Source organism: Cebus imitator, unplaced genomic scaffold, assembly GCF_001604975.1.
Source record: "Cebus imitator isolate Cc_AM_T3 unplaced genomic scaffold, Cebus_imitator-1.0 Scaffold108, whole genome shotgun sequence".
NCBI lineage: Eukaryota > Metazoa > Chordata > Mammalia > Primates > Cebidae > Cebus > Cebus imitator.
Window position 1 is genome coordinate 5224273 of NW_016107423.1, and position 25982 is coordinate 5250254.

Here is a 25982-nt window from a genome sequence, read left to right on the forward strand (position 1 = left end):
AGCTGAAATGCTGAACCTAAAAATATCTAATTTGTAAGACGAAGTAAGCAATTTGGATATTTTCAATAAATCTAATTCAACACCTCCTTAAAAACCACAACACAAATCCGTGATTTAAAAAAATGTATACGATTTAAAATAAAACCCACTTATAGGTTTAACAAATCCTTTCATCAAATCCTATTTAGCAAAAATAACAACAGAATATTTTTGCGGAATCTCAAAAAAAAGAAATGTTTTGAATATCTTCTATATAATATATATTAAACATATAATACACATACAGAGAGACATGATAAATTCTTAATCTGTCATCACCATAGATCAAAACACTAAGCAATCTGAAATTTTTTTTTAAAAGGTAAACAACTTTTAACCACTTAGATGTTAAACTAGTAAAGAGACTAAAAATCTTATTTCATTGTAGAGAAAACCCTCATAATTTGACTTAAGACAGAATTAGATAAATTTTTACAGTATGTGTATCTCTTCAACAAAACAAATTAGCTACTACAGAGTTGATCTCATTTAGACTAGAGGTTGCAAATTTTCTTTCTTAATGGGCCAGATAGTATTTGACACTTGTGGGCCAAATAGTCTGTGCTACAATGCTCAATTTGCCTTTGTACCTGTAAGGCAGCCCTAGATAATACACAAACCAACAGATGTGATGGGTTCTAACAAAAATTCATTCATAAAAACATGGAGTAGGCCACATTTAGCTGGTGGAGGGGGGCTTGCCAATTCCAATTTAGAATCTTCATATATGTAGCTCTCCTATTTTAGTTCCATCACTGAAGTGATTGATATGTACATTATACTGATTGTAATGATGGTTTCATGGGGTGTTTCTATCCATAATGCATATGTCAAAACTTAGAAAATATATACTTTAAACATGTATAATTTATTTTATGTCAAGTATACCTCAGCAAAACTTATGAAAAACATATCATAAGATTTATTTATAAGTTGCCAGGTGTGGTGCCTCATGCCTGTAATCCCAGCACTTTGGGAGGCTGAGGTGGGTGGATAAAGAGGTCAGGAGATAGAGACCATCCTGGCTAACACAGTGAAACGCTGTCTCTACTAAAAATACAACAAACTAGTCAGGCATTAGTCAGGTAGCACGAGCCTGTAGTCCCAGATACTCAGGAGGCTGAGGCAGGAGAATCACTTGAACCCGGGGGCAAAGGTTGCAGTGAGTCAAGATCTCGCCACTGCACTCCAGCCTAGGCAACAGAGCAAAACTGTCTCAATTAAAAAAGTAAAATAAAATTTAAAAATGATTTATTTATAAGTTTAAAAATAATTTTTTTTCCTAATGTAAAGATTTTAAAGTTAGACACTACTGGAATTCCACTGTTTTTGGTTAGTAAAACTGTATTCATTTTTAAAGACAGACAACAAAAGCTCATAGAGACCTTTAAGGCCCTTCCAACCTGAGGGCTCAAAGACATCAATAAATCAACTTGTTACATTTCTACTACCCATATCTTTATGCCAAATAAAAATGAATTAAGTTAAATTGGCCATGAACTTGTTTTATGACCAAGTTCACCTTTTATTACTGTACTTGAATTTCCTACATGTCCTGTAATAACTCTGGCTTCCCAGTTCAAATCATCATGAGAAAACAGGTTACTATTCTCTTGCTATAAGTTTATAAATTACTTCTTAGGGGGAAGAAGACGTAAAAGATAATATATACTGTGGCTTTGCTTATGACTTCCTAGTGAGACAGACTGTTACTCAATAAACTGTTCCTCCACTCCTATCTCAGCAGGTGATTTCTGCCTGGTGCCAGATTAGCCAGAGCTCTGGGTCAGCTGTAGAACTGACTACAGTCTGGCTAAAAAAGATGTTAGTACACACACACACAATAATGAAATGCTCCAAATGTAACTCCTCTTCTACATTTCAAAAGCTACAACACAATAAAAATGTACACTTACCTTAACCTCAGGTTCTTTTTCACATTCTTCAATATACAAGTCATAAAGTTTTTGAAATACAGATTTTCTAAAAAAATTTAAAGAAACAAACATACAAAATGTTAATACAGTAATCATCATGACATGAATGTTATTTAATTTTTTCCTAAATATTAACATTTTTTCCTCAATTTCCCAAAAGCGGGGGTGAAGCTGGATATGGTAGCTAACATCAACTTAGAAATTCCTAATACATGCAAATAACCTATAAAATTTATAGCTCAGTGCCTACCAGGAATGTGATAAATGGTAGCTATCATCATATTTCAATGAATCTAAGAGGTTACCAATTAATTATTCATACCTTCCACTCGATAGATATTTCCTTTTAGGAGGTCTCTGTCGGGCACTTTCAATGACATACTAAAAAAACAAAAATTTATGAGAATAGCTTGTCTTTTGCTTTTGAGTATGAACAACTGTATTGAGTATATCTAAAACATATATAAGGCTAAAAAAGGCTATTCAGTCACTGCAGTCTCTGAATTACATTTTGTAGGAAAAACTACTTAACATCTAAATATAAATTTCAAACAAATGAAATTTAAACTGCACTACAATTTAGCAGAGTTTTCATTGCCATAAGCAAAACCATAGTTTCACAAACATGATTTCACAGGTCAGAAATATTCTCAATATATTTTCTGGTTGTTCAAAATATGCTTAATGTATGAAAAATCATATACTGTACATCTTAGCTATTTTTTCCTTTGAGTAATTAGAAAAACTGTGAAAACAGGAAAAGGCAATTAAATTCCATATCCTTGTTCAAGTTTTATTCCATAGCATTATTATCTTGAGGATTCCAAGTAACAGGTGATCCAAATACCACCTGGTATTTTTACATATTTATAGCAAAATGATATGCATACTTGTCCTAAAATAATAAATAATAATGTGCTCCTTTAAAAATCACATACAGAAATCTCTTAAAACTGAGCTTTTGCCAAAGACAACACTATTTCAATATGTAACTTAGTTACACCTCACCTCTGCACGATCCAAAGCTAGTTCTAAAGCTTGTTGCTGTAAAAAGTAAATAGTATATTTGGCAATATTAGTTATTTCCACAAAAAATAATTTAATACACATTTAACATTTCTAATGTTTTTAAAAACAGGTCTAATATATTTTCCTTTATTTGTCTCCTCCACTCCACTCTATGATCCACATACATAACAAAGAAAATATATGAGTCTTAGGCACTTGATTATCAACAACAAACTAAGTAAGAATGCTAACACGGTCTCTCTGGTCAGTGCTTGTGAGGCTAACAGAGGAGGTTTGGATATGGCAGCTGTCATCACTTCACAGTCTTTAATTTTTAATAGCACCATTCAAGGAAATATATTGGCCATAAAGTACACAATCAAAATGAAGCAAAAGCTAAACTCTCCTAATCTGCTAAAAATCCTGAAAATTGGGAGTAGGTTGTACTGGCACTAAACATCAACTTTGATGGCTATTATTGCCATGTTTCAATGAATTTAAGATGCCATTGAAAGCTCATTATTTTGCATAACATTAAGACAGAAAAAAAATGCTGTCAATTGTTAAGACATCTGAGTATCAAATCATCATCAATTTGCAATGTAAAAATATAAAAGAAAATGAACTTCAGTATTGATGAAATATAGTACTACATGTAAGGTTTGAGATCTACTAGTAGGTTCCTCTCCATCCATTTCTTAGAGATGAGGAAAAAATATGATGAAGCTATGCTATGTCTTCATTTGTAAAGCTTTCTTTTCTAAAGACACATATAAATAAAAGTACTAGGTTCTAAACAAACTTAAACAAATATGGCTGGGCGTGGTGGCTCACGCGTATAATCCCAGCACTTTGGGAGGCCAAGACAGGCAGATCACCTGAGGTCAGCAGTTCAAGACCACCCTGGCCAACATGGTTAACACCGTCTCTACTAAAAATACAAAATTAGCTGGGTGTGGTGGCACATGCGTGTAACCCCAGCTACTTAGGAGGCTGAGGTAGGAGAATCACTTGAACTTGGGCGACGAAGGTAGCAGTGAGTTGAGATCGCACTATTGCACTCCAGCCTGGGCAAAAAAGAGCGAAATGCCATCTCAAAAAATAAAAACAAAACAAAAACAAAAAAATAAAACCCCAAATATACCACCAGTGATTCTCTTCCTAGTTTTTTGTTTTACAGTATTTTTCATTCACAATGATAGTCATTTTTAAATTTTATTTAGAGGCACAGAACTTTCAGTTTTTATTTAAAAGAACCTAAATTCTTCTGTCTTATTTTGCAGATTCCAATACCTCAACCTACCAAGTTACATGTGGGTGAAAACTCCTACTATCCACCAAAGTCCCAGGATGGTAGGGGGAAGAACAAATATTGCCACCCTCTGGAAATCATGGGAACTTTTAAGTGACCCTGCCACCTGGTCTTAAGGATCGAGAATTTGTATGATTCCAAAAATAGTGGGCTTCTTTGCACTGTTCAATAAAATACAACCCATATTATCAAATATCTAAATATCATAAGTGAAGAAAGCCTGAAATCTGCCATCTTTTCAAAAGATTCAGTTATAAAAATCTACACCAATTTGCTTTATTAAAAATCTTGGCCAGGCACTGTGGCACATGCCTGTAATCCTAAAGCTTTGGAAGGCCAAGGAGGGGAGCCAGGAGTTCAAGGCTAGCCTGGACAATATAGTGAGATTCTGTCTCTACAAAAAAAAAAAAAAAAAAAATCTTATAAGGAGCAGATTCCCAGTGAAACTGGTTCCCAGGATTCAAGTTAAGATTCCTGAATATAACTCATTTTCCACCATGAAAACATAATTCTGTACATATACACTTCACAAATACATAAGGTTCTTATACATTTTGGCCATAAAACTTTTTTTTTTTTGAGACGGAGTTTCGCTCTTGTTACCCAGGCTGGAGTGCAATGGCGCGATCTTGGCTCACCACAACCTCCGCCTCCTGGGTTCAGGCAATTCTCCTGCCTCAGCCTCCTGAGTAGCTGGGATTACAGGCACACACCACCATGCCCAGCTAATTTTTTTTGTATTTTTAGTAGAGACGGGGTTTCACCATGCTGACCAGGATGGTCTCGATCTCTTGACCTCGTGATCCACCCGCCTCGGCCTCCCAAAGTGCTGGGATTACAGGCTTGAGCCACCGCGCCCGGCCCCATAAAACTTTTAAGTTTGTAACAAAAAATTATAATAAACACAATCAAATATGTACTTTAAGACAATTTTAAACAGCCAGTCATCTCAAGTAAATATTTCATCTTCTGAAATTAAAACTTCAAAGAGTCTAGTGAGATATGCCTACATATATAAACAAAAGCATTATTCATTCATTACTTCCTTCAAAAAGTTAAGAGGAAAATGATTAGGTCATACAGATGCAAAACAGAAGGTGTGGTCGGAACCCCACTGTGGTTATTTCTACTTTTCTCTAATAGGGGAGGAGTAGCTAGGTAAGAACCCAAGAGTAGAAGAAAAATAAATTTCTGAAATTTGTGCTGCAGAAAAGGGATTATCTAAATGAATAACATGGTGGTCAATGTTCAGTTATTCTCTCTCAAATGCTGCTGCTTCTTCAAAACATTGAAAGGTGTTTTTATCCCTTAGTCTGTCATTTCTTAATGGAAAAAGTTAAATGCCTACTCTTAAGTATGTTTAGTGACTGTAGGTCAGTGAACAGAAATATGCCATTAGCATTGATGCTGCCTGAAATACGTTATGTGCAGTAAGCAGGTTATGTTTGTTTTTAAATTTTAATAAAATCTAAAGAAAAGCTTTAAAATATGAGAAATCTATATTCCCCCAAACTATTTGTATTTATACGCATCTCCTTGTCAATGATTTGGAATATGGCAAAATAGAAGTAAATACTTTTAATACTTTGTACATACAAGAACAGATACGTGGATTATCTGTGTAACATGAATGTGATAATTATAACACAGATTAGTGAGCCACATATTTTATAGAGAAGATTTTGCAATGTGCTTGCTAAGTAACTTCCCAGTTGTGATAACCTGTACAACTTACAAGAGTATTTCTACATCTATAATACAAATATCTTTATGAAGATGAAGGAAGAGAACATTCTAAAACACCAATTTGAATATACTAAGCTGAAGCTTACCATTGTGGCATAAAATAGGAGTCCAAAAGAAGAGACAACTTATGTATGTTGATGCAGTGGGGTGAACACCATGTCTTTAACATCAATCTTATAGTACTGAAAAACAAAAACAATAAAAACTCAAAATTAACATAACACTATTAAGAGAAAAAAATGAGATTACATATTTAGAAATTAACCAGGAAAATTGAGGCACATATATTTTTAAGATACTTTTAAATAATGTGTAACATTAAAATTCATGTACCACAACCTATCCACTCACTGCTGAAAAGTAGTTATAACTAGGTAAGGCAAAACACATTTGCAATTTAAAATTATTACTCTCTTTCTTCAAAAATATTTAACATCCCCAGAGAGAAAAAAATACATTTTTTAAATCTCTTCTCTATCGCCACTGTTGCTGTTCTCATTTTTCCTCTGAATTATTTTAATAGCCTGCCCACTGGCCTTAATGACTATACAGTTCACTTTACAAATCACAGATATAATCCTGTCTGCTGATTTAAAAAACTCTCTTATTAATAAGAGAAGACACAAACAAAGGGAAAAACATTTCATGTTCATGAATAGGAAGACTCAATATCGTGAAAATGACCATATCGCCCAAAGTATTTATAGATCCAACGCCATTCATATCAAGCTACCATTGACTTTCTTCACAGAACCAGAAAGAACTACTTTAAATTTCATATGGAGCCAAAAAGTGCTTGTATAGTCAAGACAATCCTAAGCAAAAAGAACAAAGCTGGAGGCATCACGCTACCTGACTTCAAACTATACTACAATGCTACAGTAACCAAAACAATATGGTACTGGTACCAAAACAGATATGTAGAGCAATGGAACAGAATACAGGCCTTAGAAATAACACCACACATCTACAACCATCTGATCTTTGACAAACCCGACAAAAACAAGCAATGGGGAAAGGACTGCCTATTTAATCCATGGTGTTGGGAAAACCGGCTGGCCATATGCAGAAAACAGAAACTGGATCCCTTCCTTACACCTTATACAAAAATGGATTAAAGACTTAAATGTAAAACCTAAAACCATAAAAACCCTAGAAAACCTTGGCAATAACATTCAGGACATAGGCATGGGGAAAGACTTCATGACTAAAACACTGAAAGCAATTGTAACAAAAGCCAAAATTGACAAATGAGGTCTAATTAAACTAAAGAGCTTCTGCTCAGCAAAAGAAACTATCATTAAAGTGAACAGGCAATCTACAGAACAAGAGAAAATTTTTTCAATCTATCCATCTGACAAGGGTCTAATATCCAGAATCTACAAGGAACTTAAATTTTCAAGAAAAAAACCAATAACCCGGTCAAAAAGTGGGCAAAGAATATGAACAGACACTTCTCAAAAGATGACCTTTTGAACATATGAAAAAATGCTCATTATCATTGGTCATTAGAAAAATGCAAATCAAAACCACAATGAGATACCATCTCATGCCAATTAGAATGGCAATCATTAAAATGTCTGGAAACAACAGATGCTGGTGAGGCTGCGGAGAAATAGGAACACTTTTACACTGTTGGTGGGAGTGTAAATTAGTTCAACCACTGTGGAAGACAGTGTGGCAATTCCTCAAGGATCTAGAACCAGAAATACCATTTGATCCAGCAATCCCATTAATGGGTATATACCCAAAGGATTATAAGTCATTCTACATAAAGATATATGCACACGTATATTTATTGAAGCACTATTTACAATAGCAAAGACTTGGAACCAACCTAAATGCCCATCAGTGACAGACTAGATCAAGAAAATGTGGCACATATACACTATGTAGCCATAAAAAAGAATGAATTCATGTCCTTTGCAGAGACATGAATGAAGCTGGAAACCATCATCCTCAGCAAACTAACACAGGAACAGAAAACCAAGCACCACATGCTCTCACTCGTAAGCGGGAGCTGAACAATGAGAACACATGGAGACAGGGAGGGGACTATCACACACTGGGGCCTGTTGAGGGGTGGGAGGTAAGGGAAGGGAGAGCATTAGGACAAATACCTAATGCATGCAGGGCTTAAAACCTAGATGACGGGCTGATAAGTACAGCAAACCACCATGGCACATGAATACCTATGTAACAAACCTGCATGTTCTGCACATGTATCCCAGAACCTAACTAAAAAAAAAAAAGATACATTATTCAGCCTATTTGATTAAAAAAAAAAAAAAAAAACAATAAAAGACCTCACTCCTTGGGTACATGTGTTTTTAATATTCTGTGGAAAGAGAAGGGAATTATAAACCATTTCCGAATACTAAATTATGATGGTTTTTTCCAGGGCACTTGTGTATTTTTTAGTTGCAAATGAATCTGCTGCCTTTTCCATTTCTACTTGAAAAAATAACTGATAAGCAAATTATAGATATTCAGACTTAACTATTTGGTACTTGTCTTAAAAATAACAAAGTAAGCCCATCAAGAAAAATAGCTTCCCATATTTACTGCTAATAATAAAATTTGAACCCATAAGGTTATAATTTCAAGGGACTTTTATTTGACTGCTTTCTATTATTTAAAGGCTTCTTCTGATGAGATTGCTGGTGATATTGACAAATTGACTTTTTGATATTGTTTAGTGAAATGTACTGACATTGAAAAGATCTTTGTAACTCTGATAATTTAATTTTCCAAATGACCAATGAACGATGTTTCAAAATTATGCACAGGTAATGATTGAGTCAAAGTTGCAGAGAGACAAATGGATTTTAAACTAACAGAATATAAAGTTCACTGATACAATTTCAAATTCATATTGCAACTTAACTTTGAAAAACAATCATGTTTTGAGTTTTGTGCAGTGTCAAAAATAAGGTGTACACTTATCTAAAATGATTATTAAAATTCTGATGTCTTAAAAAATAAAAATAAAATAAAATCTCATGGATGCATAGCTTAACAGAAACATAAATCTCTATAAAGGAAAAAAGTTAAAATTGGCATATAGTATGGTACTTTCAGCTATTTACTGTGTACTGCATTAAGAGAAACAAGAAAGAAATAATTCATCAGATAAAATACATATTTTTGTAGGAGTAACCCCATAATGCTAATTTTTCAGTCACACAAAAAGATTTCCAAGCTTCTCAGACATTTAAAAAAAATTTACAGTGTTGAGTTTCTTTGTATTTAAAAGAGTAACTTGAATTAATTTTTAAGACAGCAACTCAGATCTAAGAACATGAGATAAGTAGCCAACTCAATATGACTTCTGAGATCTAATCTCAAGAAATGTGTATTTTTTAATAATTTTTTTAAATCAGCATTTTGTTATAATTGTATACTCACATGTAGTTATAATTAATAATATTTATGTACTTTTTACCCAATTTTCCCCAAAAGTAATTTCTTGCAAAGGTGTTGTAAAAGCAATTAACTTCAAACTAAAATGTAATATCATAACCAGGATACTAACATCGATACAGTCAAAATATAGAATATTTCTATCACTACAATGATCCATCCTGTTGCTCTTTTATAGCTATGCCTGCTTCCTCCCCTCTCTCTCTTTCTCCTTAACCCCTTACAACCACTAATCTAATCTCCCTTTCTATATTTTGGCATTTAGACAATATCATATATTCCTATTAATGGAATCATGCAGTTGTAACTTTTTGGATTGGCTTCTTTCATGCAGCATAATTCTCTGGACATTCATCCAAGTTGTTATATATGTCAGTAGTTACTTTCTTTTTATTGCTTCCTAGAATTCTGTTGTGTGATGTTTAAGAATTTGTTTAACCATTTACTTGTTGAAAGATATTTAGATTGCTTTTGGTTTTTGCCTAGTGGGAATAAAGTTGACAGTCATGCATTAAAAAAAAAAAAATCCGCTGGGTGCGGTGTAATCCCAGAACTTTGGGAGACCGAAGCGGGCAGATCACGGGGTCAGGAATTTGAGACTAGCTTGACCAATATGATGAAACCCTGTCTCTACTAAAAATACAAAAAATTAGCCGGCTGTGGTGCCACGAGCCTGTAGGTAGTCCCAGCTACTCAAGAGGCTGAGGCAGAAGAATCACTTGAACCTGGGAGGTGGAGGTTGCAGTGAGCTGAGATCACTGTACTCCAGCCTGGGCAACAAGCAAGACTCCATCTCAAAAACAAAAAATCATCTTAATTAGTATCCTCCAAATGCCCCAGGATACATATTCCAGATGCAGCTCCAATCCCACCAGCCCATCTCCTCTTCAAGCAAACTATGCACTCTTGAAAACCTTTTTTGTAACTACAGGAGCTCTCATCCTGGCTGCACAAGAGTAACTTATGGTGCTTCAAACTGAGAGATGCCTGTGACCCACCAGCTTGAGACTGATTAAGTGGTTTAGATTGAGGCACAGGGACCCAATCCCCCCTGCCATTTTTGGAGCTCCCCATATGAGTCAAACGTGCTGCCAGGGTTGAAGCTCACACTGCCTAGTACAGAGATGGTGCATAACATTTGTTCTGAGATAAGACTGGGCATGGTGGCTCACACCTGTAACCCCAGCACTTTGGGAGGCCCAGGTGGGAGGATCATCTGAGCTCAGGAGTTTGAGACCAGCCTGGGCAACACAGTGAGACCTTGTCACTACTAAGGGTAGAAAAAAAATTAGTCCAGCATGGTGGCACACGTCTGTAGTCCCAGCTACTCACGAGGCTGAGCCAGGAGGATCACTGGAGCCTGAGAAACAGAGGCTGCAGTGAGCCATCATCACACCACTGTACTCCAGCCTGGGTAACAGAGCAAGATCCTGTCTCAAAAAATAATAATAATAAAATAAAATAAAAATGAATAGAAAACATACACTCTGAGAATGATGATAAATAAAAATGATTAATCTATTCACCTAATTTCATGTAACCAGTGAAGCTGGGTGTCTACACAGCTAAGGAACAACTTCTGATGACAGAAAACAAGATTTTTCAGGTAAAACAGTTTTGCTTTGATTTTCAGTGAACCCCAAAGCTTTGGTTTTTGCCAAGCCAGTTTAAAAAAAAAAAAAACTGAAAGGGCCAGGTGGGGTTTGGCTCACAACAGTTGAGACAGACGGAGGCTGCTGGATGGCATGAGCCCAGGAGCAGTAGTTCCAGACCTGCCTGAGTAACATGGGGAAACTGTTTCTACAAAAACATACAGAAGGCAAGGTGCAGTGGCTCAGGTCTGTGATCTCAGCACTTTGGGAGGCCAGGGCAGGTGGATCGCTTCAGCTCTGGAGTTCGAGACCTAGCCTGGGCAACATGGCAAAACCACCCTCTCTACTAAAAACACAAAAATCACTCAGGTGTGGTGGGTTGCACCTGTAATCCCAGCTATTTAGGAGGCTGAGGCATGAGAATCGCTTGAACTTGGGAGGTGTAGGTTGTAGTGAGCCGAGATCACGAACTGCACACCTAACTGGGTGACAGAGCAAGACTCAGTGTCATAAATAAATAAATAAAAATTGGCCGAGCACAGTGGCTCACGCCTGTAAGGGAGACCGAGGCGGATGGATCATTTGAGGTCCCGAGTTCCAGACCAGCTTGACCAACAATGATGAAACCCAGTCTCTACTAAAAAAAAAAAAAAAAAACAAAACAAAATTAGCAGGGTGTGGTGGCACACCCCTGTAATCCCAGCTATTCGGGAGGCTGAGGCAGGAGAATCTCTTAAACCCAGGAGGACAAGGTAAGCTGGGATCGCGCCACTGCACTCCAGTCTGAGCAGCAAGAGTGAACTTCATCTTGGTGTGTGTGTGGGGGGGGGGAGCGGAATTAAACAATTTTTAAAAATGAGCTAAACTCCTAATACAACAAAAGCACCATACAACTATAAATAATTTACAATCATTTACAATGAGTAAGATATTAATCTTACCCTTGAAGAGCTGAGAGGAGTTTTAAGTTGAATTTAGGTTAAGCTGAAAATTTTCTACCACTGAATTTGAAGATGAAAATGCACTACGTACTTTTGGACAAAATGTGACGACTTTAAAATTAAGATTTCTTGTCACTAAATTGGGGATGGGGGATTACTAACTTTAAATTATTTAAGTACTTCAGACAAAAACGAATAACTTCATAAACTCTCACAAAGCAAATATCCTGACTGTATACAGAATTTATTAGAATCTGTGAGAAAACTGTAATCATTATCATCACCGTTTTACAGAATAAGGCAATCAGAACAACTGACTTTCGTAACATCACATACCTAGATCAGAATTCAGAACTCTCAATGTTCTATCTTAGGTCCCTTCCAATATTACAACCTTAAAACTAATCAAACCAGTACTCGTTTTCACATTTTTTTTAAAAAGCAAAGCATTAAAATAAGGACCAGATTCTGCTCAGAGACGAATATGTGTTTAATTTTGGTCTAACTTTATACCATTGTGATCAACCCAAACACTGTGCACTCAATTTAACTCCAAAAATCCTGCTTATCACTATATTTTGAGTCCTGCTAGAGACTTTGATGTATTGCACTCAAGAAGACGCGGCCCCCCTACGCGGTGGTCACGGGAGATAGCTTCCAGGACAGCTGTTCTCCAAGTTCATTTCTGAACGCCTGGTAACCATGGCCAGTAATTAATCCAATTTTAAACGCTGCTATCAATTCTACTGATTGCCCTGATCGACCTGAGTCTTCCAACTGCAGGGGCTTTTGTCACAACTTAGGCTTTACGTGTAAAACCGTCAACTCCACAGAGGAGCAACCAGCCTTTATGCAATATGGACACCAAGAAACCGCCTTCGAAGATGCGCAAGGCAAAATTCTTGCCAGTGTCCGGAAATGCCCGTATCTGGAACGCAAAAGTCAAACTAAAATTAAAAGTTCGGCTCAGCCACACCACGAAAGGCGATGGCGCGGGCTGCTGTGACCCCCGCCCCGGCCCGCCGGGTCTCTGGGGACCCCATCTTCCTCCAGCCGGCTCTGGGACGCGGCCCGCTCACCTCTGACCCTGGCCGGATCTCGCGCTCCTGAGCCACCGCGTTGCCAGCAGCTCGCCGGTCACACTCACCTGCCGCCGCCGACCACCTCTGCGGGTCGCCCCGCCGCTAGGCCTTAAGACTGCTCCGGGAGCTCTGCCGCAACGCTCACCCGCCCCTTCGGCGGCGCGATGCTACACCCTCACCAACTGCCTGTTCCGGTGGCCGCACTTCCGACTGGCGGACTGGGCCGGGGGAGGCGGGAAATGCGGGAGGAAGGGGAGGAGCCTGGAGGGCGGGGCCGCGGCCGGAAGCCTCAAGCCCGCGTTTCGCGCCAGACTCCAGTGAGGTAGGGCTCAGGGACTCTGCTCAGGCCGGGAGTCAGAGTCTGCAAAGTGGGAGGGACTTTGTAGAAAAGATTTTGGGGAAGAGCGAGCCTGTTGAATTTCTAGAGTGAAAGAAACGTAAAACTAGCTTTTCTCTTTGCTTAGCACATCCGAATGGAAAAACAGCGACACTGTACCTACATTTACTGGTCCAATGCAATGCGTACAACCTTCTGTAGTGTATCAACTGCCCATTAGTTTAATGTTTTTTTAAAAATCACCCCAGAGAAGGGTTCTAAACATTCAGAAACTGCATTACCAGCACACATTGTAAGATTTGTTTTGTTTGTTTATTTTTGAGACAGAGTCTCGCTCTGTCGCGCACGCCAGAGTGGCATGGTGTGAAATTTCGGCTCACTGCAACCTCTGCCTTCTGGGTCAAAGCGATTCTCCTGCCTCAGCCTCCCGAGTAGCTAGGATTATAGGCGTGCACCACCACACCCGGCTAATTTTTGTATTTTTGGTAGAGACTGTTTAACTATGTTGGCAAGGCTGGTCTTGAAGTGCTGATCTCAAGTGACCCACCCGCCTCGGCCTCCTAAAGTGCTGGGATTACAGGCATGAGCCATCTCTTGTGCACCGCCTGGGGCGAACCTTTTTAATGAGCGTTTATTATTTGCTGTTCACAATGCCAAGTGCCGTGATAAATGAAAATGTGTTGGAACTAGAGGTAGTGGTTGCACACATTAAAAATGTATTAAAGTACACTGCAAAATAAAATTCAAACACATTAAGTGGTTAGTCCCATTCCTTCCTCAGTCAGCCCTTGGCAAATGGCAATCACATTTCAAACTGAGGGAATAAAACCTTTTGGGTCAATGGGGAACTTTCTAGAAACCCTAGTATGGGAAAAGGTCAACATGGGTACTTCAACCATATCAGAAGGCAGTGTTCAAAGTGTCACTTAGCTGTTCAACCGCATTCCGATAGTGCTTGCAAGTTCAACAGAAACTAGGAAACAACCACCAGAAAAAGAAAATTAGGTGACTCATGGTCACAAGCCCTCTCTCCACACAGGACTAGGGGGCAAACACTCAGCAACTCAAAATTACTTGAGGATATAAGTCCAGGCAGCCCTGGCCAACAACGGCAACCCTTTTGGTCCCCTTCCAAGATCTGGAAGCTTTTACTTTCTTTTGCTTAGTAAACTGCATTGCTGCTCACTCTCTCGGGCCATGAACACTTGTTTGGAGTTGGCACACACCGTGGGGATAAGGCTCTCTGCTCGATTATTCGAGCAAGGGAAGCCAAGAACCTGAGACCGAAGCACAAGCTGCAAATCCGGTTACAAAACTGTGGTACCTATTACGGATATTTCATATAAATGGAATGTGTGACCTTTTGGTCTTCTTAGCATAATCTTTTGCAGGTTCACCTTGTACATCTTGTGGCATGTATCAGTACTTCATTTCTCTTTATGGCTACTAATTCCACTGTACCTAGATGCCGTAGTTTTACCTGTCCATCCATTGATGGACATTTGGGTTTCTGCTTTTGGGCTATTGTGAATAGTGATGCTATGAACATTTCTATATACGTATTTGTTCCAGTCCCTGTTTTCAATTCTTTTGGGTGTAAACATAGTGGAACTTCAGGGTCTTAAACTAATTCTATGTGAAAATATTTGAGGAACCCATAAACAAATGTTTCTACAGCAGCTGAACCATTTTATATACCAAGAGCATTGTCAGGGGATTCCAATTTCTCTACATCTTCACTAACACCATAATTTTCTATTCATTTGATAGTAACCATCCCAAAGGGTGTGTAGTGGTCTTTTATTGTGGGTTTGGTTCACATTCTCTAATGGCTAGTTATGTTGAGCATCTTTTCATGCTGTTATTGGCCATTTGTATATCTTCTTTGGAGATCTCTCTATTCAAGGTCTTTCCCCACTTTTAAATTGAGTTGTTTTTGTTGTTGAAGTTATGAGTAGTTATATATTCTGGATATTAGACCTTATGAGATGTATCATTCATTAGTGGATACTTTCTCCCATTCTGTAGGTTGTCTTTTCACTTTCTTGATAATATCCTCTTGTGTCCAAACGTTTTTAATTTTGATGAAGCCTAATTTGTCTATTTTGTTACCTGTGCTTTTGGTGTCGTAACCAAGAATCCATTGTGCAAGCACACTAGCTCTCGTGTCTCTTCTTATGAGTATTCTAATCCTATTGGCTAAGGGACCTGCCATTATAATCTTCTTAAACCTTAATTACTTCCTTATAGATCTTATCTCCAATACAGTGCCATTAGGGTTTGGGGCTTCACATATGAATTTTGTGGAGACATAATCCAGTCCACAGACTTCTGTACCACTGCAATTTATGTCCTTACTGAATACAAAATACATTCATACCACCCCAACAGCCTCAAAAGTCTTAACTCATTCCAGCATCAACTCTAAAGTCTGAAGTCCAAAGACTCATCTAAATATCACCTAAAACAGGTAAGAGTGAGACTTGAGAGATGATTCATCCTGAGGCAAAATTGCTCTCCAGCTGTGAAACTGTAAAACCAGGCAAATTATTTGCTTCCAAAATACAGTGGCAGAACATGACAGGTCCCAAGCTAGCAAGGCAAATTCCAGTAGATTTTAAGGCTCAAGAATAATCCATTTTGATTCAGTGCCCAGTCTTCCAGACCTACTGGGATGGTGGCCCTGCCTTCTGGACCCTAGGTGGATGCTGTGCCCCTCCCCACACTCTGCCAGGCACGCTCTCCCAGGCAGGGTCTCATCCCCCAAATTTTGCTAGGCAATGACCTTGATAACATCTGAATTACTTTGAGATCATTCTTCCCATAGAGAATAGTGCAGGTTCACAGCTGGATAGCTCTATTGTTCTGTCCTGTAGAATCGAGGATGTAAAAGTCTTACATCATTTTTGTCTTGTCTGCATCCCCTTCAGTTGAAACAGGCAGTGTTTCTGCTCATAAAATCTCATAATTTATTTATCAAATGATAGTCTAGTCACACTTTGGTGTTCTCTTTAGAATATACTTTCTCATTTTTTGCAATATGACAGAGAATTTTCTAAATATTTAATGTTTGGTTCCTTTTTGCTTAATAATTTCTTCTTTCATTCATCTCTCTCCTCTTGCATTTGACTGTAAGCATTCACGAAGACCCAGGTCATACTTTCAACATTTTGCTTAAAAATCTCAGTTAAACATTCAATTTTATCATTCACAAATTCTGTCTTCCAAAAAACACTAGAACACAAGTCAGCCAAGTTATTTGCCACTGTATAACAAGGATTGCCTTTCTTCTGTCTTCCAGTGACCCATTCTTCATTTCTGAGACCTCACAAGAATGGCCTTTAACATCCATTTATTTACCAAAATTGTGTTCATGATTATGTTTTCTCTAAGAAGATGGAGGTTTTCTCTTCAACTGTATTTCTGAGTTCTTACCAGAATTGCCTTTAACATCCATGTTTCTAGCATGGGAATCTAGGCTTTTTCTAGCATGCACCTCAAAATTCTTTCAACCTCTACCCATTATCTAGTTCCAAAGCCACTTTCACATTTTTAGGTTCTATTAAAGCAACACCCAACTTCTTGGTAGGAAAAAAATCTATCTTAGTTTGCTTAAGCCACTATAACAAAATACTATCAGCTGAATGGCCTAAGCAACAGAAATTTATTTCTTACAGTTTTGGAGGCTGTGAAGTTCAAGATCAAGGTGCTTGCCAGTTTGGTTACTGTTGAGGGCTCTTACTGGCAAGTAGATGGCCACCTTCTTTCTGCATTCTCATATGACAAAGGAAGGGGGAGAAGGAAAGGGAAACAGAGACACACATATGTAGAGAAAGAGATCTGGCGTGGTTTTTTTGTTTTCTTTTGTTTTGTTTTTTTGTGAAGATACTAATCTATAGGATTGGAACTCCACTCCTGTGATCCATTTAACCTCAGTTACCTTCTTATAGGTCCCATCTCTAAATACAGTGACACTGGGGGTTTGAACTTCAATATGTTAATTTTGAGGGGACATATTCAGTCCTTAGCAAATGCTATTATGAATGAAATTATTTATTTTCCAGATTGCTCACTGCTGATGTATAGGAACACAGTTGATTTTGGGGTATTGTCTAAGTCCATTTCTTGCTGCTGTAACAGAATACTACAGACTGGGTAATATATAATAAACAGGAATTTATTGCCTCATGGTTCTGGAGACTGAAGAGTCCAAGATTGAAGGGCTGGCATATGATGAGAGCCTAGTCGGTATGTTATCCCATGGTGGCAGGGCAAAGAGAGGGCTAGAGAGCAAGGGATCAAACTTAAAGCCTCAAGTCTTTTTACAGTTGGCATTAATCCATTCATGATGGTGAGACCTCATGACCTAAACAACTTACATTAGGCCCTACTACCCAACATCGTTGCATTGTGAATTAAGTTTCTAGCATGTTTTTGGGGGGATATATTTAAACCATAGCAAGTGTTGATCATGTACTCTGAAAATTTACTTATTAGCTCTAATAGTTTTGTATGTGTACATACATGTGTATATTCTTTAGTATTTCTATATAAAGAATCATGTAATCTGTGAACAGAGATAGTTATACTTTTTTTCTCCCAATTTGAACCCTTTTATTTCTTTTCCTTCGTTAATTGCTCTGACCAGAGCCATCCCTTCATTTTAAATATTTTGCTCACGTGATTATGGAATCTGGCAAGTCTGAAATCTGTTGGGCAGCTGAGTAGGCTGGAAACTCAGGCAAGAGTTGATGCTGCAGTCTTGAGGCAGAATTTCTTTTTCTCTGAGAAATCTCAGATTTTGCTCTTAAGGCCTTCAGCTAATTGAAAAAGTTCTACCCACTTTAGGTAAAGATTAATCTCCTTTACCTAAAGTCAACTGATTATAGATATTAAATACATCTCCAAAATACCTTCATAGCAACACCTAGATTAATGTTTGATTGTGTACTGTAACCTAGCAAAATTGACATGTAAAATGAACCATCCCATTCAATGTGGTAGATAGTAGTATTAGTTCACAGGATTTTTAAAAATTTTTATTTCTTACTTTTCTTCCCATGGCTTCAGTTTGGGCAGAGTGTACTTCTTCATGGCGATTTGCATGTGGCTGTGTGACTCACTTTGGCCACTGGAATATGAGCAGATCCACTAGCAGATGAGGATGACTAGATAGGGTCTCAGAGAGAAGCAGAAGGCACGTGCGTTCTGAATCCTCTGTATGTGTGTGTGTGTTTCTGCAAGCAGTGATACAGAATCCAACTTGAAAGGGCTCCTGCTGGCAAATGAAGGCACAATTGGAACATCGAGGAGAATCAGAAAGATTTTTTTGACTGAAATGGTTTGAAATATATCAAAAATATCAAAAAACATAAATTTCAATGCTTTTATAAAACCTCTTGCTGGTCACATTGAGGATTGCTAGGCATGAGCTCATTATTCTGAAATTGCTTTTTAAAAAGTCTTTTAAACCAAATTTTTTGCTTTCCTACACAAACTGAAATTCAGAGTTGATAGAGGAGAACTTTTTTTTTTTTTTTTTTTTTTAAGAGAGTTTCGCTCTTTTTGCCCAGGCTGGAATGCAATGGGGCAAACTCACTGCAACCTCTGCCTCCCAGGTTCAAATGATTTCCCTGCCTCAGCCTCCTCAGTAGCCGGGATTACAGGCGTGTGAAACTACACCCAGCGAATTCTGTATTTTTAGTAGAGACGGGGTTTCACCATGTTGTCCAGGCTGATTATGAACTCCTAACCTCAGGTGATCTAATCTGCCTGCCCCAGCCTCCCAAAGTGCTGGGATTACAGGCATGAGTCACCACGCCCAGCCTGGGGAAGGCTTTTTAATAAAAAAATTTCAGTGAATAAATGAATAAGAAATAATGGAATATCACCATTTTGCAACCCGTAAGAAAATAATGCTTCTAGGGAATAATTATTAATGGTTGCCAAATAACCAAATGGGTAGAAGGTTGAAAGGGAATTTAGTAGTTATCCACTTTATAGTAGATTAGGCTGACAATACCTGGCTAATCTTAATAACACCAAAAGTGAGATGATCAAAGATTATGTGCTATGTGCTGTACTATATAAATAGTACTTTATAGTATTACTGTTTATGAAATATTTTTACAAAAAAACATAAATCTGAATTTAATCAAGCCACCAGATCTAACTGCCAGTGTACTTGAAAAAAAGAGGCACAGAGTAACATGTTAAGTGCTCTTTCAGTGACCAGCAGTGGTGGTGGAGAAGACCCACCCAAGTCTGGCTGTGTTGGGTACTTGTAATGCAGATAACTCATCAGGAGCCTCACTTTCCTTCCCTAGTGCTGTCAGGGCTGTTGCCTTGAGCTACCCCTACATTAGTGGGTCCTTGATTTTAGAGTTGAAGGCTTGGCTGCCTGGCTCTGCTCTGAATGAAATTATTTTCTTATGAGGGTCACACTGTCCCTCTGTTATAAGTAAAATTTCAATGCCACCAAAGAAATAGCACTCGAAGATAAATCCTCTCAGCAAGGCAGTTTACTTCTATAGAAGGGTGTGGCTCACGGATGGAGCAATGGTGGCCGCACACCTGGACAAGGAGGGGAAGGGGTACTTATGGCTGACGTGGCTCACCTCTACTGCTGTGTTGTTCCCCTATTGCCTAGGGTTAGACCGCACAAACTAGACTAATCCTGATTGGCTATTTTAAGGAGAGCAGGGGTCTGAGCTGGAGTGCCAGGGTGGGTGGTTTGGTGGAAAGGACGGTTACTGGTGGGTCAGAGCAGGTAGCCAGGGGTGACCTAGGTCAAAGAAGGTGACTGGAGCAGGTGACTGGAGCAGGTGACTGAAGCAGGTGACCGGGATGAGTCAGGATGGAGCCGCAGACCAGGGCAACAGATATGAACTACTGATTAGAACCGGTGGAGGAAGCTGTTTACTGGAACTACAAGGAAGTTAAACTTTAAAATAGAAAATTAAAGAATAAGAGATCTGAACATACTGACATACTGATTCTTTGAAGAGAAACTTGGGGTTCATTATATCTAACACCTCCTTCCCTAATGCTTGCCTCTCTGGTACCATTGCTACTGATGTCACAGCTTCTTTTCTAGCTCAAGTCACTCCTCCCAGGACAGGGCAGGTGCAAGCACAGGCAGAGAGAGGGGGGTTGCAGCAGTATGTGAGGAGGCCCTACCTGCTGTCTTATGGACAGCTGTTCTGACAGGTGTGCCAGCCACGGCCATGGCAATGGAAAGACAAAGCCTTCTGTCCTGCCTGACTCCCCTCTCCAGCTGCTTTTCACACTTCCAAAACCTAGATCGTGTCATATGCCCCCTGTTACATTTTTTTTGAGCCCCTAGTGTCCATAAAATGAAGTCTGCATTCTTAATATGATGTTTAGTTCCTCCATGGTCTGAGCCTATCCATATTTCTAGACAGCCTTCCGTGATAGTTGCTTTACATTCTGCTGTCTTGCTGGCTGCATTGTCTATTTTGTTGTAAGCTTTTATTTCTCTCTTGATTTATTTTTTTAACTAATGATTTTCCTTTATCTGGCATTTTCTTTTTTAATAAATTTGTCTGTTAAATCTTATACCAGCCTGCTTCACTACATAAATGTTAATACCTCTCAGGGACTTTCTGGAATTTCTTCCAGTTGAAATTAGTTTTTCTCATCTGTAACGTCCCAAATGCTTTTTTTCCCCTTTGAGATGGAGTTTTGCTCTTGTCTCTCACACTGGAGTATAATGGTGCCATCTCATTTCACAACCTCCGCCGCCTGTGTTCAAGCAATTCTCCTGCCTCAGCCTACCTAATAGCTGGGATTACAGGCTCTCGTCACCACACCCGGCTAATTTTTTGGGGGGGCGGGGGGCATGGAGTCTTACTCTGCTTCCCAGGCTGGAGTGCAGTGGTGTGATTTTGGCTCACTGCAACCTCCGCCTCCTGGGTTCAAAATTCTCCTGTCTCAGCCTCCCAAGTAGCTGGGACTATAGGTGCCCGCCACCATGCCTGACTAATTTTTGTATTTTTAGTAGAGACAGAGTTTCACCATCTTGGCCAGGCTGGTCTTGAACTCCTGACTTTAGGTGATCCACCCGCCTCAGTGTCCCAAAGTGGTGGAATTACAGGCATGAGCCACCATGCCTGGCATCCAAATGTTTTATTTTAACCAAGGTGGCCAAAATAATGTCTCATTAATATTTCTGTCAGTTCCCCTAACTTTAGGTAGGATTTCTTCCTAACTCTAGGCCACTGACCTCCCTTTCCTTAGATCATTTACTATAAAAAATTTGTAGGCTCTTTTTTTGCTCCTGTGAGATATAACTTTTAAAAAATGCCTGTTACCAATTCTACAACCCTGGAATGTCTTTCTTAAGGACTTGACAGCCATCTCCTTGTGGTGTAATAATCAAGGAAGATAGAGCCCCTGCCTCCAGTTTCTGTTGGGAGGGCAGTAACCAACTTCAGAGGGTGCTTAGCTCTAAGTTATAATAAGTACCTCCTATCACAAAGATACAGGAAAGTTAGCGTTTCTTTTTAGGTAAGGCCAGTTAACATAGACGGCCTACTATCCCCTACTCCAGCTTTTAAAACCTCTCCTGCTAAACTTCTGTACATCAATAAAAGGAAACCAACAGAATGAGACAAATATATTACCAATCATATATTTGATATATACAAAATAAGAATATGTAAAGAATGTCTACAACTCAACAACAACAAAAAACAAATAACCCAATTTAAGAATGGGAAAATAATTTGAATAGACATTTCTCCAAAGAAATGGTACAAATGGCCAATAAGCACATGAAAAGGTGCTTAACATCACTAATCATTAGGGAAGTGTGAATCAAAACTACAATGAAATACACTTCATATTCATTAGGATGAATATTACCCGAAGAATAGAAAATAACAAATGTTGTCAAGGATGTGGAGAAATCTGGATATTTGTACCTTGCCAGTGGGAATATAAATTGTGTAGCTGCTATAGAAAATAGCATGGTTGTTCCTCAGAAAGTTCAGCACAGAATTACTGTTTGATCCAGCAATTCTAGGTATATACCCAAAGGTGTATAGGGAATGCTGGATGGAGAGAGGCAGGAATGATGTTGACTTCAAAACAGTTCATGAAGGACTAATTAACCTGTAAGAAAAAAAAAAAAAATCTAAAGGAGGCAAGGGAGGAACCAACAAGTGAAAAGGTGTGGAGAGCAGCAGGAGGGATGGGTGAAACCACATTCAGAAACAGCAAGGAGACCAATGGACTCAATGGTGAGTTAACAAAGGTGAAATAAATTGCCTCTAAGGATGTCATGACCAGCTCCTGACGCCAGGATGTCTGGTTGCTCAAGGTGTTATTTGGGACTGAAGAAACATAGGCTTTCCCCCCTTTTTTCCTGACACTCCCCCTCTTTTATCCTTTGGCTGCATAAAAACTCCATGCTGCTTTTTTTTTTTTTTTTTTTTTTTTAAATGGAGTTTCACTTTTTCACCCAGGCTGGAGTGCAGTGCTCTGGGCTCACTGCAACCTCTGCCACCCAGGTTTAAGTAATTCTCTTGCTTTCGCCTCCAGAGTGGCTGGGATTATAGGTGCCTACCACCACACCTGGCTAATATTTGTATTTTTAGTAGACACGGGGTTTTGCCACGTTGGGCAGGCTGGTCTCGAACTCCTGACCTCGAGTGATTCACCTACCTTGGCCTCCCAAAGTGCTGGGATTACAGGTATGAGCCACCGTGCCCAGCCCCTGATTCTTTTTGTTAAGATGGATTTGAGAAATCTTGCTCTCCTGCCTTCTTGCTTTGACCAAATCAAATAAATCTTTCTCAGTCTCTGAGCACCCGTGTGTCAGTGTTTGGCATCAATTGCATGTCAGGTGCTTGAGCCTGAATTTGGGGTTTTATGACACTCTGGTGATGTCCCATCTCATTAAAAATTCCATCATCCCCTAATTATCCCACATCCCCACTGCCTTTCTGAGATCATCTCTACATTGTCCCTCATTCACTCCACACTAGCCTCTTTTCTGTTCCTAAAAACAGGGCCTTTGCATCTGTAGTTTTAAAAATTCCAAGCATAAATAGTTAACTACGTATATCTAAGAGATAATTTTAAAAAGTAATCATATCAGTATCATACTTTCAAAGTGAACTATAATTTTGTAGTACCATATAATATCCAGTCAGTTTATGTTTCCTTAATTTCCATGATAAAAAAAAAAAGTTCGTTCAAATCAGCATCAAAACAAGATCCACACATAGCATTAGCTTAATATGATAGTTTTAATCTGCAAGTATCTTAGGACACTTTAAATCTATAATAATAAAACTTCTCATTGTTTTAATCTATAATTTTCTCTTCTACCACATTTCTTATGTTCTTTTGTGCAGTAGCACTTCCCACATTCTATTTTAGTGGCATCTAACATGTTTACCTGCCTTTTTATTTCCTCTAAACTGCTTGTTGGACCTAGACACTAGATAAGATTCAGGATTGATTTTTGTTTTTTGCAGAAATATTTCATAGGTGGAACTGGATTTTACCTTTTGTATTGTACTAGGAAGGTTATAATGTTGGGCTCTTTTCTTTTTTTGGACCATTATGACTGTTCAGTAGATTCAGGTATTGAATTAATTCAATTTCGCCACTAGAGGTCAGGCTTGATTTAAAAATAAATAACTATTGCACTTGATGAAAGATCTAAATTTTTGATGCGTGGAGTAGAAAAATCTTTATTATTAATGAGATGTCATTACTAGGAATTTCTGCCTAAAACTTTTTTGATTCTTTTATTTTTATGTTTTTTTGAGACGGAGTCTTGCTCTGTCGCCAGGCGTCAGGCTGGAGTGCAACCGCACGATCTCGGGTCACTGCAACCTCCGCCTCCCAGGTTCAAGCAATTCTCCTGCCTCAGCTTCCCGAGTTGCTGGGACTACAGACGCGAGCCACCACGCGTAGCTACTTTTATATTTTAGTAGAGACGGGGTTTCACTATGTTGGCCAGGATGGTCTCGATTTCTTGACGTCCTGATCCGCCCGCTTCGGCCTCATAAGTGTTGGGAGTACGGGCGTGAGCCACCGCGCCCGGCCTTTGATTCTTAAATACACAAATGTTGGTTCCTTTAAAGGTCAAATACAGGTTTTCCAATATAATTTTTCCATCATTAACCATTATCACTGTTCTACAATTCTGTTTCCTAGATTTAAATACTGCTCTATCCCAGTCATTTAACTCAGTTTATAAGCTGCTTTAGCTATCTACCATACTCCAGTTAAAATGACAAAATGGGAAGGTTAGGACAGTGAGAAACATAGTGGTTAAACCAAACATGAAAAAAAGTACTGAGCAGCAAAGAAGAGGAGGAAGTCAGGTGAATTCACAAAACTGTGGCTGCAGCAGGAGGCAAGCAGTGCTGCTTATCTGGAACTGTCTTTAGGTCCGTCTCTCACAGCTGTATCCATAGCTTTGTGTGAAACATGCCTTCCTCTTGGCTGGTCAGCCCTGTGAGTCCAAAGATGTTCTTCAGTTTAACTATATTGAGAAGTTGGAGAAGGGATGATAGTAGAGGTAGATGTATGTTGTTAGTGTTTTGAAGAAGTGAGACAAATTTAACTCAGTAATGTAACTCTTATGGTAAATTACTGGCCAAAATCCTAATGCTAGAACAGCAGATGAGTACAGTGATAGCAACAATACACGTTTTTAGAATCTTATCTTTTCTTCAGTTCTAATCTTAGAGGTGTGGAAAAACCTGAACTAAACTCAGATAATTGGCAGTTTAGATTCTTTCCCTGTCTCATTGAGGCATCTTGTAACATGACCACTTTGAGCTTCTGTTTAGACGCAGGTAAAATGGGACCAACAAAACCTAGAGCTTCCAGGGAGGTTGCAAGGACTGGGTTTTCTTATCTCATTGGCTTCTTCTATTTAGTCTTCCTTGTTGGGTCCTGTGCATAGTCCCACCCTCATTTTGTTTTAATTGCTGAATAATATTCCATTGTATAGATACATCATCTTTTATTTACTCATCAGTTGACAGAATTTGGTTTGTTTTCATTTTTTGGCTATTTTAATTAATGCTGTTATGAACATTCATGTACAAGTTTTTGTGTGCACAGGTTTTCATTTCTCTTGGGTATATACCTAGGAGTGAGATTGCTGGGTCATATGGTAACACTATGTTTAACCTTTGGAAGAAATGCCAGGCTGTTTCCCAAAGGGGCTGCACCATTTTACATTCCCATCAGCAATGAATGAAGTGGTTTCGATTCCTTCATATCCTACCAATATTTGTTGTTATGTATCTTTTTTTAATATTTATTATAGCTATCCTAGTAGTTGTGAAGTGGTATCTCATTGTGGTTTTGATTTACATTTCTTTGATAGCTAATGATGTTGAATGTCTTTTCATGTGCTTATTGGCCAATTGTATATCTTTGCAGAAATATCTATTCCGATCTGTTGCCCATTTTAAAACTGGGTAATAAAAAGAAAAAAAAAGAAAGAAAATCTAAGTGTATTAGGTGAAACAAACAAACAAAAACTGGCTAATTTATCTTTCTAGTATTGAGC

General features: G+C 38.6%; 1 protein-coding gene across 14 annotated transcripts in view; it reads right to left on the minus strand.

The window, feature by feature from the left end:
* SUPT20H (SPT20 homolog, SAGA complex component) overlaps positions 1 to 13288 on the minus strand; it is a 49220-nt gene extending 35932 nt beyond the window's left edge. For 12 of the 14 annotated variants that reach the window (XM_037741840.1, XM_017538004.2, XM_037741838.1 and 9 more), the window contains exons 1-5: positions 13146 to 13288; positions 6129 to 6224; positions 2985 to 3020; positions 2299 to 2357; positions 1956 to 2022 (exon numbers count right to left, since the gene is read on the minus strand). In XM_037741840.1, coding sequence (XP_037597768.1) covers positions 1956 to 2022; positions 2299 to 2357; positions 2985 to 3020; positions 6129 to 6131 — 165 coding nt within the window. In that variant the 5' untranslated portion in view covers positions 6132 to 6224; positions 13146 to 13288. The remainder of the gene's footprint in view (positions 1 to 1955; positions 2023 to 2298; positions 2358 to 2984; positions 3021 to 6128; positions 6225 to 13145) is intronic. The other 2 variants (XM_037741836.1, XM_037741834.1) reach the window with 1 other exon arrangement.
* Between the last annotated feature and the right edge of the window lie 12694 nt (positions 13289 to 25982).